At 33.0% G+C, this 15,645-nt stretch overlaps 3 protein-coding genes across 4 annotated transcripts in view; 2 read left to right on the top strand and 1 right to left on the bottom strand.

Annotated features, from left to right (window-relative positions):
* The window catches only part of LOC135134691 (protein madd-4), a 318,408-nt gene that overhangs the window by 279,808 nt on the left and 22,955 nt on the right, over positions 1-15,645 (top strand). For both annotated transcript variants that reach the window (XM_064063459.1, XM_064063458.1), the window contains exon 6: positions 12,364-12,627. In XM_064063459.1, coding sequence (XP_063919529.1) covers positions 12,364-12,627 — 264 coding nt within the window. The remainder of the gene's footprint in view (positions 1-12,363; positions 12,628-15,645) is intronic.
* LOC135134615 (uncharacterized) lies at positions 828-5,568 on the bottom strand. The gene is made up of 4 exons (XM_064063337.1): positions 4,910-5,568; positions 1,996-3,611; positions 1,393-1,938; positions 828-859 (listed from the first exon to the last, which is right to left on the bottom strand). The coding sequence occupies exons 1-4, from the start codon at positions 5,566-5,568 to the stop codon at positions 828-830; spliced, it is 2,853 nt and encodes a 950-aa protein (XP_063919407.1).
* On the top strand, positions 7,653-8,408 carry LOC135134299 (uncharacterized). The gene is made up of 2 exons (XM_064062938.1): positions 7,653-7,752; positions 7,816-8,408. Exons 1-2 carry the CDS (start codon positions 7,741-7,743, stop codon positions 8,236-8,238), a joined length of 435 nt encoding a protein of 144 aa, XP_063919008.1. The 5' UTR covers positions 7,653-7,740; the 3' UTR covers positions 8,239-8,408.

The raw sequence follows: 15,645 nt of genomic DNA, 5'->3' as shown, positions 1-15,645 counted from the left end.
TGATTTTCTACCAGTGTCAGCCTTGAATTAATTTCAATATTATTTGTTTGACAGTTGTACAAATTGATACGTTAATGTACTAGAACGAAGATTTTTCAGATAGGTTTTGCTTTTATCCACTATTTTCTTGTTTAATATATGTATAGTTCTGATGATGATACGGCTGTATCGAAACATGTCAACAATTTGAGTAAACGTTTACTACTTGTGCCGCTAACATTAATTTCTCCAAATTTTGAATTTGAACATGTTTCGTTCAAAACAAGGTGTCACCAACATAAAATAAATGTTGCCTTGAACAATGGTGAACATTTTCTACATTTATTTTGATTTTTTAACGACAACAATTTGTTTATTTTTATTGTAAGTTTAATTCTTTAATAACATAGGATATATTCATATCCTATGTTATTAAAGATATAATTAACCAAAATTATTATACAGATCCGTGTGGAGATATTTGTCGTGCATCCTTTGGCATTTAGTAAAATACATATAAAGTGATACGCGGCACGCTTCCATGACCTACTTCGATTCAATAATCATTTGTAGAAACCAAATATAACCATTTTCTTCATGTCTTGTCCTTTTTCTTTTTTTGAATAAAGCACAAATCATTACGTCTTCACAAATTAGTTCCTTCTGCACTTTTTGCCTTGAAACTAATTACTAATTAATTACCTATATATGAAAACACGTGCACGAAAATATTATTTATGTCTTCACTAATGACAATGTCAGTACTAAAAAATTAGTCGAAGGTTATTTCGACAGAACTTCCCTCGTCCCTAAAGTACAGTTGAACAGGCTTTGAAAAATTATAAAATTTAACTTGAGAATTGTTTCTTGATGATGAAACCTATGAGGTAAAATGAATAAATGTGTGAATTGCTAAAGTACAGGTAAAGAAGTATCACAAGCTTATGTTTTTAATGAGTTTTTCCATATAGATACAAATTAGTAAAGTAAAGTAAAGTAAAGTAAATTAAAGTAAATTTATTAGCACATTAACAGAATGTTTAGTACACGTCAAACAGAAATATAGATTAAAAATATGTAACAGTTCACAGATTTACATAGGTGACAGACATTAAAATTTATAATTCAAGTATTCGTCCAGGTTATAGAAGGCCATGTCAAGGAGAAATTGCTTTATTTTATTTTTAAAATTATTAGAGTTAAGAGTTCTGTAACATGAAGGAAGGTGGTTATACAAATTGATATTAATAGATAGTTTTTCCGTTTTAGCTAAGCGAAATCGTTTGGATCTAATCAAACTTGCTGCTCTGGTGTTATGCTGATGTATTTGATGTTGATATGTATATTTGCTTCGGTTTTCATGTATATATATTAATGTCTGATAAATAAAAATGCAAGGGAAAGTTAATATACGATGTTTGATAAAAAAAGGGCGACAGTGTTCACGCCAGCCTAGGCCTAAGATGGTGCGAATAGCACTTTTTTGTAGGCGAAAAATACTGATGGAGGAAGTGGAACCACCCCAAATCGTTACAGCATAGGTAATGTTTGAATGGAATAAGCCATAGTAAACAGACATTAACGCTTCAAAATCAACAGTGTTCTTTATACTTCGTATTAGGAAGATAATTGAAGATAGTTTACCTGCTAAATTTTTTATATGTTCACTCCATGTTAGATTTACATCAATAGTTATGCCTAATAATTTAACAGAACTGATGCTAATGGAGTTACTTGAGGATACTTCAAGTTGCTGGGTTTTAGATTTGTTGAGCTTTAACGTATTGGAGGCAAACCAAACTTGGGCATTTTTCATTGCTGTCTCTGCTTTAGCTGCTGCCGTCTTTATGTCACGATCAGTTGTAATAATAGTTGTGTCATCTGCGAACATCACACAGTCAGCGTTTTCCTTGATGCAGGTATAGAAATCATTGGTGTAAATTATGAAAAGAAGTGGCCCTAAAACTGACCCTTGCGGTACTCCAACACTAACATTTAAAGTATTCGAGTAGTTACCGTTTGCAGAGACACACTGTTTTCTGCCAGTGAGGTAGGATGCCAGTAAGTTAAGTGGTATTCCTCTAATGCCATAAAACTCAAGTTTTGATATTAGTATGGGGTGGTTGACACAGTCAAAAGCCTTACTTAAATCGCATAATGTAATCCTACTATGTTCCCCATTTTCAATAGCCTCGATTATGTTTACGATAAGGTGTAATAGAGCTTTGGATGTTGAATTATTCCGTCTGAATCCAAATTGGACAGGATTAAATAGCTGAAACCGTTCGTAGTATAGTTCAAGTCTTTGTTTGATCAAAATTTCTAATACTTTCCCAAAAATTGGGATAATACTAATGGGCCTATAGTTATCTATATTAGTAGGGTCACCTTTCTTGAAGACTGGTGTAATTTTACTCACTTTGAAGCAATCAGGAAAAATTCCAATGCCAAGACATTTATTGATGAAGTTAGTGAATGGAGTTAACAATATGTTCACCGTAGATTTTAAAATTTTTGCGTTTATATCATAAACATCAGTTGAGGGAGAATTCTTTAATTTGTTAATAACATTCAAGATTTCAATTTCACATGTCGGATGCAAGAAAAATGAGGAATTATTATTAGGCATTTTATTCATTAAATTTAGAGCTGGAGATGTGATGGTAGTATCAATCTCTTTTAGAATCTTATGAGCAATAGATGAGAAGTAATCATTCATATCATCAACATCAAATTTCGATACGTTTGAGGCATTACTTTTGTTACGATGCCGGTTTACAAAACGCCAGGTATCCTTAGAAATGTTATTAGAATTAGATATAAAAGAACTGAATGCATTTTTTTTAGCTATCTTAATAGCCATTCGGTAATTATATCTAGCTTTAAGATAAGCATTTTTGTCAACTATATCTTTGGAACTGTTTGAAACTACTTTAAGAGCTATTACTGAATCCCTCATAACTTTGAGTTCATTATTAAACCACATCACACCACTAGCTGAGTCTGTAGCTTTTTGCAGTGGAAAACATAACTCAATGAGTGATTTATATGTGTGAACAAGGTAATCCGCAAAAGTATTAACGTCATTACTAGTAGATTCTTTATAAGACCAATCAATTAATTTAAGATGTTCTTTTAATTGGAATGAGCCCGATTTATTGATATGCCTGGTGGAGAAGTAATTATTTTTGCTTTCCACATTAACAGTCTTTGAAAGAATGCACAAATATTGACCTGAATGGTCAGAAAGTCCCGGCTCAATAACACCAGAAGAGCAACACTCATCAGGCAAGTCAGTAAATATATTGTCAATTGTAGTAGCGGAACATTTTGTGATCCTTGTATAATCTAGGATTTTAGCGTTAAGTCCAAACGACCTCGTAAGATTAACTAAGGCTTGTATGTCTGTGGAGTTAGTTTGGAAGTCTTTACTGAAGTCACCAATGAGAACAAGTTTAGTGTTATTTTTGAAAATCTTATTTAAGACATTTTCTAAATTTTTCATAAAATTATGAAAATTACCTGAAGTGCTAGGTCTATATAGTGCCATAACGATAGTATTCAATTCGGGGATTTCAATGCCACAGAACTCGGCATGCATTTCAATAGATTCCTCATCCAGACTGATAGGTCTGCAAATCAAGGAATTATGAGCAAATATAATAATAATAATAATAATATATTTAATAAAACATACATAAAATAATACATATGTTATATACGTCAATAAAAAGAATATATATGAAGACAATACATACATTAATTTACACACATCACACATAGTAGTCAGCCAAAGAATAGCAGTTCTTGTCTAAGAGAAACTGTTTCACCTTTTTTTTAAAGATTGTTATACTTGTTGTGTCTTTGACCGACATTGGTAAACAGTTAAAAACTTTACAACCCGAAAACAATAAACTTTTTTGATAACGCGAGGTACGATGTCTATTTGGCAGCAATAAGTCTTTATTGCGCGTTTCATATTGATGTCCCTGACCACAAGTTGCAAAATGACTTCTATTTTTGAAAGCATAGCATAATACTTGATACAGATATAAGCTAACAAGTGTTAAGATTTTTTCTTTCTTAAAAAAAGGACGACAAGAATCTCTTCTTCTTATGCCTACTAGAAGCCCATTTCTGTATTCTAAATACACGTATTGTTTCAGTTGCGGTAGATCTATACCAATGTACCACCCCATACATTAACAAACTTTGGAAACATCCGAAGTATAATGACTTTAATATGTCTTTATTGCAATGGAGGGATGCATTTTTGAGCATAAAACAAACCTGAGAGAGTTTATTGCATACGTAATCTATATGAGATATCCAGGATAGTTTATGATCTAGAAATATACCAAGCATCTTTGTGTGCTGTCTAATAGTTAGATTTACATTAATTGTTTTTAATACATCCTGAATGTCTTTCACAAGAAAAGTATGTTCGTCAAAAAGCACACAAGTGGTTTTATCTTTGTTGATGATTAATTTGTTTTTATTAGACCACACAGAAATTCTTTCGTATAAAGTCCGTACAACATTGAAAATGCTAATAGGATCTTTTCCTGTAATTAGAAAATTTGCATCATCAGCAAAGTATACTTGTAATATATAGATATAGAAACACCTCCATGACTTCTTTGTTTCCTGCAGAAAGAAGATATTAATTTATATTTGTTATTAAAATTTATCATTGACAGTGAGTCCTTATTTAATATCCAGTGTTCTGTGATACATACTATTTTAAAATTATATTTGACTAGAAGAGCACTTAACTCATCGATTTTGTTATTTAAACACTGTATATTAATATGGAAGATTGAACAAAAACCTTCATTGATAAATCGTGTCAAATTACTAATTGAATTCCTGTGATGAGATTCAGAACTGGTGGTCGTTAACAGGTTTTCTTCGGCGAAAAAAATTGTGCCTTCTTACTACAATCCCAGATGGCCAAAAGTCGGGGGAATATAAAGTATCATGTAGCTCAAAGTCCGCTCCTACCTTAAAACTCTTATTTGAATTTGGAGAAGTGGATGATATGTCCTCAATAATAAAGTTCCTATGCTCACATTTACTCGATAGGTAGTTCTGAATTTTATCAACCGTTACGTCAGATCGTACTCTACTAACGTGTAGCCAGATTCGCCGCTTTGCTGCAGCAAGATTCTCGTTATCAGACGTCCCATTGCCCATTACGGCGTGTTTATGTTTTAACACATTTTGTTTCGATTTATCGATCATAGTGCTTTTTTGTGGCTTTAAAACATTTATCTTGCGATTAGATTCCAACTTTTTCATGTCTTTATCAGTAATTTTGCTGTCGGTATTATTTCCCTCAACATTTACTGAATGGAAATTTTGGTCAAGGATAACAGATACCTGACTTTCTTCGCTTACATCACTTGATAGACGTTCCAATAACGCCTGATTGGTCTTTTTTAATTCATCAAGTTGAGTTTTCAGGATAAAAACTTCCTGCATCAGTTGCTCAGTCTTGGTGTTTACTACATCAGTTATGAGTTGCTGTAGACTAGTTACCGTAAGGGAACTAATCAAATTATCCTGAGAACGAGTGTTTTTCGTCATCTTTCTAATTACACTGCTTTTAATACTTGAATTAACGATTTAGATTATTAAGCACCGTACACGAATTACACTGATGACGTCATCAATATTTTAGAGGACACGAATATCAGTTTGAATAGGTACAGTTAATGCTGTTCATAATAGTACTGTATCTTCAAACTTTCGGGAAAATGAGATGAGGAATGTCTCATTCATTAATTTTTTGAGTTACTTTGCATAAGCAATTCTAAAAAATATGAATCCGGCATTAGTGTTGTTTAGGATGAGATAAACGGACAAATTTTGATTAACGGTTTGCTATGCCTACAATAACCGTAAAAGGTTTGCAATATTTCAGAGCACGACAGATGGACAGATACAAACGAGAGACCTGTTTTCGGACTCTAGGGGTCATGAAGCGTCGAAAAAACATAGAATTAACCAGTCGCCCGATGGACTTGTTTAAAATACTTCTTTAGATTACGCAAAACTTCTTTAGATTACGCAAATTACTTCTTTCATACTCCCACAAAATACGTTCAGAACTTAACAATAGCTTAAATGTAATTACTAATGAAACAAAAATGTTTATTAATATTTACTATTCTAGGTGTATTTTGTGTAAAAACTACCAAATATTAATAAAGGTGACCTGACTGGAACTTGATAAAAATAAAATTTGATTGTAACCCTCACGTAGGAGTAAAACTTTTTAAAAATAGCATTATTAGTTAACACTTATTTTAAAAAATATTCTAACAAATCACAAGTGGCGCAAACTTTCGATACCAGGGATAACCTCAACACAACGTAGTTAAAACTTCTAACAGATTAAACCGATGCGTGATACACTTTTAAAATGAAAAATGGCAGAAACTTCTAAATGTCATCAAAAACAAATTCAAAGTTTCTAGCTTTTGCGGTCGTGATAAACTATAGGATAATATTCAGAAATAAAAAACATTTTCCGCTTGATATATTTTTCGTGATAGTTTTCATGTGACACTTTAACGAAGAACTATATTCAGATTTAGGTCTGACGTGTTTCGCAGAAACTTAACCAAGGACAATTTTAAATTTGTTGAGACAGGTTGCCGAATAACAGGAAACTTTAATACATTTTTTTTATGTTTTACCACCGTTATTATACTTCTGAATATAATATTCTTTGTCCTGGAAATGTTTGACTCTAAGAACAACTTCTTACAGATTGATAAAAAAATTAACCGCGAAAATAAAAGAAGCATATTATTAATATTAAAAATTTCACTAAACATATGCAGTCATATATGATCTAGCTTTTAATTTGATTGCCTTTGTACTTAATATTTTTTAATGAAACACCAGTGAAAATTACAGTTTTAAAATTTTATGTTATTATATTGATTTTTAATTTTTAGTATGCTTTTTGATTCGAGCTTAATTGAATGGATTTTTGGCCATTTCTATAGGATTTTTAAATCATGCAAGAACCAGACCAAGAATGTACAAATTTCGTTATAGATTAGTGTACACAAAGAAAGTTCAAATTGTTAAAAATAAAAAAAATACGTATTTAAATTTCATAACAAATATTCATTATGCTCGTGATTTAGTACATAGTTATACTCCTAACATGATGTTAATCAAAATGCGAATGTCGTGGTGAAAATAAAAATCACTATACAATCGTTTGCATTTAAGTTAAACGTAAATATGTCGAGTTTTCGACTTTAAAACATTATTATAAATTTACTAACAAATATCGACACCTCAACAGTATTATTCTTAAATTTCATCGAAAATATAAAAAATTCAAGCCTTGTATTTAAATAATTTAAAATCAAATTAATTGAAAAATTATACGCTTGATTGCACATACATTATCAATGAAATTTAATATACGTCATTAATGGAATTTCCTCGTTTTTTAAATAAGTTACGACTTCTTTTATCTTCCCGATTTAGAAACAATACTAAAACCAACAGAAATTTCATCATACACTCCAACGAATCTAAATACATAAAAAATCTCTCAATGTAATATTTTATGTACCTACAGTTAACATTTTTAGTTATTAATATATGGTAAACCGATACTCTATTTACTAACATGCTCCGGGCTTGGCCAGACAAGGTTACTGGGCGGTTATAAAATGCAAACTTGCCATTGCATTTCTTGTCAGTCCACACACTATCACAAATCCGTCAAAAATGAATTCCAAGGTATGTACGAGTACGTAACTAATTAATTACAGTCATTATTAAAGAAACACACAATTATTATAGATTTGCATACTCCTATTATCCTTCTTCGTCCTTGCCAAAGCGGGACTCGTCGCAGTGCCGTCTGTGGAAGTCCTTCAAGGACCCAGCAGCAAGACCACGCTCGTGGGTCCCGACGGTAGCTCGATTTCGTCGGTATCTCCAGGAGGCACCGTAGTCACGGACGGCCAAGCCGTAGTACCTGCAGCTCCTGTCGTCCTGGCTGCCTCTCCTAACACCGTCGTTGCGGGTCCTGCAGGTTCCGTTATTACTAGTCACACCCTCGCTGGTCCTGCTGTTGTTCCTGTTGCCGCACCTGCGGTCGTCGCCGCCGCTCCACTTGCTGTAGGTCCTGCTGTAGCTCTCGTAGGAGAAGGACACGAAGGAGAGTATATTCCAGATAACACCGAGCAACTTTACGACGATGGATCGTACAAAGGAGAATAAATAATTCACGACTTTATCACTCTCTGGTTTATTAGTGTTGTTAATAATGTATGAATACTTTATGCAGGTTAGACTCAGATTTGTTGTAAGGGAGTAACATTTAACCAGCTTTTTTATAAGACTTATTTTGTAATGCATGTGCCAATAAATTTATTGTTGTATTTTATGAATGTGTGAGTTTGTCTCGTTTATATCGACAGAAAACAAGGAAAAAGGTCACTCCAGCCTCCTATTTACCTACAATCAATCAATTTCCCACATGAATATGTAGATTGCCTTTCAGGGAATTATAGTTATGAAGTTACACGAAAATGACATGTATCTAATAGATGTTGTTGAATGGCGCACTTTATGAAATTCTCTACGTAGCAAAATTTATGTAACTATACATACAGGGGATTTATACGCCTATATTATATACATAATTTACATAAATAAGTCTAATTTGCAACATTTTAAACTTAAAAATAGAACTCATTGCATAACCCAGGTCCCAGCTTTCCTCGAAATGAGAACAACTTTTTTTAAGCAACGTGTTATTTTCTAAATGCCACAATATCAACAAGATTAAATGATAAAATTTTCGAATAAACAGTGTAGAAGGGGTAATCTTTCCAAACATTTTTCAAAATTGTCGAAGTTATTTTGACTTTCAATAAAGTCAGAAGTCGTATGTCCACTTGATGACGTCGCAGAAATTTTGATTCGTTTACATCAATTAATCCCACTTATAAAATTTATTAGATTGGGTTAATTTCTGAAAGAGATAATATTTTATTTTTTGTTACAGAAAAGGCCAATATTTATGTTGAAACACCCTGTATTTATTAATATATCTGACGGTATGCCAGTTTGTAGTAAATTGCAAGTTTGCAAACCCCGTGTTTTAAAATATCAAAGAGAAAAATGCTTGAGGGTTGTAAAAAATCCGCAAGTGCCACCGGTATGTATTTCCCCTTTTTATTTCCTTTTTATTCCACTTCACCCATACGCATCTTAATCTCATTCTCTGACATTTTAAATCATTCGTCTTTATTTTCAGCCAGGCAAATCTAGAAAAATGTATATAAAATGTCACCGTCATAACAGCCATTATTTCATGCATTGTCTGCTGTAGGCGGTCTTATTTCTGAGCGCAAAGTAGGTAACATTTGCCCAGTGGTGCGTGTCGGGGTGTGGGTTCTGAAACAAAGGCACATGTCCATTAAATTGTTTTAATTCGGTTGAAAAGGGTGAGGAAAAATTGCGGTTTTGTGGTAGCCCATGAACTTGTCCGTTGAGTGTCGGTCGAAAGAGTGAAAGTTCCGGTATGTGGACTCTCGTTTTCAAGAGCAAGGTCCCGTTGATTCCGTCATTGGCGTGGTCTTTTTGCCGTGGGCCTGTTATAATGTGGAGCAGAACCAGTTGGTGGCGACCTTGCTGCTGTTTCCTTTACGCTAAGTCACGTTGCTTAAGATCGAGTTCCTTTATATAGGAATGTTGAAAATTTGTTGATTTTTTTTATTATTTTAATAGCAAATGTTAAAGTGTGCCGTAGAACAAGCCACAGACAAAGCTTGTTTTTCTTTCGAATGGAATCGTGCTGCTTGCATATTTAAAATGTTTTAAATTGTTGAGGTGATATATTATACTATTACTAGACTTTTATGGACAAATTCACATTTTTGTTTGATTATTATTATTTATACACTAACTTTATTCACATCTTCAATTAGCTTTTTCTTCGTTTACTGTTTTTTCAACCACGAAAAAGAGAGTAAAAAAGGTTGTATATTTTCCTCACAAGAGTGGTTGAGGGAAAGGAAAAATACGTATTATAATATTTAAATAAAAAAATCCTAAAGAGTTACTGTTACTGTTACTATTAATAGCCCAAAATCAGAAATTGCGTCATTCAATCTACACTGTCTGCAAAAACAGATCATTATTCGTGCCAAGGTAAAGATGTAGAGCTCAGAAAACAAATTTAAAAGTTTGTTACAAAAATATCTACAATTTGCCATGTTCTAACTCTACATATGATATACTAATATGCACTATGCTGCCTTTGCAAATGACGTCCTATATTTTGAGCAGACTATTGGCTACAAATTTGAACAAATTTCAGAAGTAATAATTATTACTTTCGGTTGTTAAACACGAAACCTTTGACATTTCAAAGTTGAACTGTTATTTTTAAACATTTTGCATTTGTCAAAGTAGTGGTGTAGCTTTCAGCGACAACAATTATGTCAATAATATAGTGAGAGCGTTCGACTGAACACAAAGTGAACACCAAGAGTGATTTTGATTGTGGCACAGACACAATTATAATAGACTGCGACACTTTCTATATTTGTAGTTATTGTGCTACTGCAGTCTAGATGGCTCCATATATATACTGCCATGTTTTTGAACAACGGTGAGTTTTTTTAAATTTAAATCAAAATTGTGTTTATACATCTAACCTTATCACAGTCAAAATGTTTACGTTCAGGGGTTTTTGTGTATTTATTCCCTTTATACATTTGATAATATCCAAAGAATTGTTAAATAAATATTTATTAAAAATGATACCTCAAGATGTATTGTTGTATTTGCATTTTGATAAAAAATTTTTAGCTTTGGATTGATTTAAAAGGGTATCTAAAGAGTTAAAATAAACGGCTTTTATAATTTGTTGAAAATTCTATGAATGCTATTGTTATCAGTGTTGCATTGTATAGGTATATCAACACATGCATATTTCTGCCCATAGAAAATCATGACTTCATCACAAAATTTTATCAATAAAATTTCACTTTAAACATCTTTAATTCGTTTTAACTTTATTTATCTTAGAAAGTATGTAACGAACTCTTTTGAAACCTTGGTGACTCACTTCACCATGCGAATCAACTTATAATAAATCCTTTTACTTTATGTACAAGTAAAGCAAAAGTATGGAACCGGTTAAATAAGTATATCGAAAACAATTTGTGTAAAATTTTGAACAGACTTTGATAACACTATGCAACACTAAAAAATTCACAGAAAGTTCAGATAGTGCTTGAGGTTGGGTATACTCCATATACTAAAGAAAAAAATGTTTTATACTCATATCACATCACAAAACATAGATAACGGGTGTTTTGTTTTCCTTACTTTTTGAGACACTCGATTGCAGTTAATCGTAAAAATATCGCTTTTATGTATCCACCCATGCTTGCAGACTTCTGTTGGCGTCTTCAGAGGGATACTGCGAGATCTGGCTACAATAGGAATGCCAATCGTTCGAAAAAAAAGACGTTTTTCAATGAAAAATGAAGTATTGTTTTATTAATTTTGTATGATTTCAAAAAATTCAATAAATACTTTTCATTGTGATACCTGATGTGATAGGTTGGGTACCTATACTCCATATACTAAAGAAAAAAATGTTTTATACTCATATCACATCACAAAACATAGATAACGGGTGTTTTGTTTTTCTTACTTTTTGGGACACTTGATTGCATTTAATCGTAAAAATATCGCTTTTGTGTATCCACCCATGCATGTAGACTTCTGTTGGTGTCTTCAGAGGGATACTGCGAGATCTGGCTACAATAAGAATGCCAATCGTTCGAGAAAAAAGACCTTTTTCAATGAAAAATGAAGTTTTGTTTTACTAATTTTGTATGATTTCAAAAAATTCAATAAACACTTTTCACTTTGAAACCTGATGTGATACGACTCTTTCAAGCACAATCCTCAATTGAGTTTGCGGTAAGAAATTTTAACTACATACTGTGCATTCTGTGAATTTTATTTTTTTTTAATTTGTTGCATAGTGTAATTTAACTCCAATGATTTGTGATTTTTTCATTTTTCTATTGGCTCAAACGTCCACCATGTACTTCGTAGCAGAAATGAAGGGGGTCGAATCAATAAATTTGTTCTAGTATTATAGAAATGAAAATTATTATAAATTTCACCTAAAAGTTGAAAAACTGATCTTGATCTTTATGAAAGAAATGCGCCGTGACATGCACCGTATATTAGTCACGGTTCAAAGAGCGTCGAAACTGCAATTTACTCTTTGACGATTTTTCTTACAATTTCGTAGCTGTACCACGTAAATCTCTAGCTAGATTTTCATCCACTGACTATTCTTTTTTGTTCCAGTCGTGTCCTGAATCCCACGAATTCCGTGAAGACCAGTGCGCAGCATTCAGCAGTAGTCCTTATCAGGGCAGTCTTTATGAGTGGTCAGCCCATTACGACGACTCAGATCCTTGTGCCCTCACCTGCAAAGGAAAGCCGATTACCGGAGATGCAAGCAGCGATGAAGATCCCGTACTTGTTGTGGCAAAGCTTGCGGACAAGGTCCACGACGGGACCAGATGTAGACCAGGAAGTCTGGATATGTGCATTGACGGAAAATGTCAGGTAAACTCCTAAACCAACTAAACGAGGGTTCGATTAGTTTCACTTTTGGAGTTAGTTATGCATGGCTGAGCTCACGTCTGTCGCATTCTCGTGTTGCCACAATTTGTCAATAAAACGTTTATTTAGCCCATAAAACCTTAAGGGAGTTGATGGAGCGGTTGAGATTTTTAAGACGTAACTTGCTGGTCTCCAGTTTTAGTTGTTTTTGCTATGTTTACAACGTCATCAGATTTTGAAAGGGGTAAAGAGTTAACAAATTCTGATTAATGTGACAGCGACATACGTCCAGCGGTGCACAGCCAATTGCAAACGTGAAACCGATTGAACATCCGTTATAAGGTTCCGTTGAGTGACAGTGACCGACACTACTCGCGACGTCGATATTATCATGTGTATAAATAGAAATTCCTGTGCTCTATAATAATATATCATGCTACACACATCATGTTGTAGCCTAAAATGGATGATGTGTCGCTTGCAGGCATTCAGCAAAATAAATTGATACGTGTTGCTAGTTCCTCATGTTTTGTCTAAAATGATTCGGAAATTGATTAATGTTACACAATAAAGTATCGGATAGAAAAATTCATATCAGTGACACTCGATACCGGCATTATACATACATCAGTTCCGTCGCTGCTTTATTAAGACCTCAACAGGCGATTTTATTCTTCTTATTTCGAGGAAGCTTTAAGGTGACTCCAGATTTACATAATCGTATTAATGTCAGAAATTTCTAATTTAGACATAGAAAAATTTCCGTGAAAGTCATAAGTGCCATTAACACGCAAGAAAATGGATGACCAGGAATATTAATTACCACAAAGCACGCTATATCAGATGTTCGTAATTGGGAATAAGGAGAATTTCTGTATGGAAATTAAGATCTATGGAGACACTGCAAGGATTTATGTTATCAGATTGTGATGAAAGATATAGATTGATTACCATCTTGTGCACCACCAATTCTCCTGCGGGTTTTTTTTTTGTCGATTTTTATTTCTCTCTTGCTGGGAAAAACGAAAATAACGGACTGTCCTTTTTAAAAGATAAATTACGAAATTTATATTAATTAACACAATTTGTAAACAACACGAATACAAGACATGTATGTCTAAAATTGCAATTAAATCTTTACGACAATTTGCTAAGTCCAGGCTGTCATTATCACACTTTACCATTCCTTTGTAAATGACTTCATAATTTTTTCCATTATTAAATAGTTACTTCTGACGAATTTGCACGCGAAGTAAATCAAGGATAGACGATAATATGGCGTATTTAAATAAAAACTTCGGTTTACAAATTCACAATTCAGAATAATGATGTAAATAATTATAGAACAAAGTTAAATACTACTGCCGTTTATTTTGCATTTATCATGGTTGCTTGTATTTTTAAACTGTACATGCTGCAAAGGACGTTGCAACGAGAACGGAATTTACGACGCTCGCCGAAGTCTGTCGCCCTTCCTCGGTGCCCAAAAAACCTGCCACATATTGTACCGTTTACCCCTCCGTCGCAAAAAGTCAGCTATTATCTAACTGTCTACAATTTAACATTTATTGGGGCAAAATAATACGAGAGAAAAACCGTAGCTTTAACTAGAAACCATGTCTTTCGCATTCGCCACGAACTTTTATTTTAATTAAAATTCAAATCCTATATTTTTTGAACTTTTAACGATAGCTAAATAAATATTAAAATTACAACAAATAAAGCAAGCAGCATTTAATTACGCCACACTCTATCAAGAATCTTAAGAACTTACAGGATGTTAAATTTTGCATGCATTCAACAGTGAGAAATTACGAAGTATGGATAATGTAACAACTTGAATAAAAACATCCAGAACTTTTCCATACATCGTTAATTTAAAATAAGTTGAGACTTTTTTAGATTAGAAAAGCATGAATTAACTGGTCGTACACTAATTGGGACTGCAACGTCGAATGCGATTCATTATTATTTAAAGAATTACCTTTTTATAAAATTACAAATTAAATTTAACCTATCCTTATTATTAACACATGTTTACACTAGCATAAAAGCAAAACGAGTGGCGTCGAAACTTCTACACATGGTTGCCTACGTTACTGAATGATTTTTCTTTTTTTTAATTTTGCAAATGTGGACACCACAATGCATTTCTTACAACTTACTTTATCGATAATCAGAAAACTTCCTTACAAACTACAGTCCAGTTATTTTCAAATATACTAAAAATTAGAAAAATTCTGTGCTCAGCTTCATTATAACGATAAGTGCAAATAATTTTGATACCAAGAATGAGTGTAGATCCTAACAGTTCAAAAGATAAAGTACGGCAGAAAAATCCTACAAGCGAGAATTATATTTCGAAACCAGAAACTACTAAATATTGTATAACGGCCGGCGGGTCGTTTAAGTGCCGCTTGACTTTTATTGTGCTGCGATTAAGGTGAAACCGCCAATTTTGTTGATGCTTTCTGACACTCAAATCTGCCACTGCCGTTAAGAAGAAATCTAACGATTTGTAGTTACTATAGGTTTTTACATGGGTTAATATTGCCTTATTTTTGCGAGTTCTAATTTAAAAAATCTAGTCAATCCTGTTTTCAATTTTTAATCGTTAAATTATTACGGTTATATCTTATTCTAACAAAATCTAAAATAAAATAAAAACGGATTAACCTTTTTTATCAGTTTTCATGTCTTCCGTATACTGGATTTGAGAAGAATTTAATGCAAATCCGAAGCGAATTTTTATATTACAGCTTCGTAATTCCGACAATGGAGGGTAAACAAACGTGCGGAAACTCCGCCACACTTCCGCTAACAAGCTACCTTAATTTATAGAGTAGTCAGCACTGCATCACTGGAGTTTCTGCGGAAATATTTTTTACTTTTTCATTGAACAATGCCATTTGTATCGAAGCAGCTATAACGAGCCAACACAAATTGATACTCCTCGCAGCACATTATTTTTCGCCCTACTAAACTTTGACCTCCAAGCTAGGATCAGATGAATTTTTTACA

The sequence above is a fragment of the Zophobas morio genome, unplaced genomic scaffold (assembly GCF_036711695.1).
Source record: "Zophobas morio isolate AGI-343-1 ecotype UQ-CSIRO unplaced genomic scaffold, CSIRO_AGI_Zmor_V1 ptg000023l, whole genome shotgun sequence".
NCBI lineage: Eukaryota > Metazoa > Arthropoda > Insecta > Coleoptera > Tenebrionidae > Zophobas > Zophobas morio.
The sequence above is the reverse complement of the archived record's forward strand: the minus strand, read 5'-3'. Positions and strand labels throughout refer to the sequence as shown.

Excerpts from the sequence above, each read along its gene's own strand:
- LOC135134615 (XM_064063337.1), bottom strand. The coding sequence starts at position 5,568 with ATGACGAAAAACACTCGTTCTCAGGATAATTTGATTAGTTCCCTTACG. Across the intron at positions 3,612-4,909 it reads TCTGGGATTGTAGTAAGAAG|ACCTATCAGTCTGGATGAGG; the intron begins GCACAATTTTTT and ends CTTGATTTGCAG. Across the intron at positions 860-1,392 it reads CCCTTTTTTTATCAAACATC|GTTTCATCATCAAGAAACAA; the intron begins GTATATTAACTT and ends TTTACCTCATAG.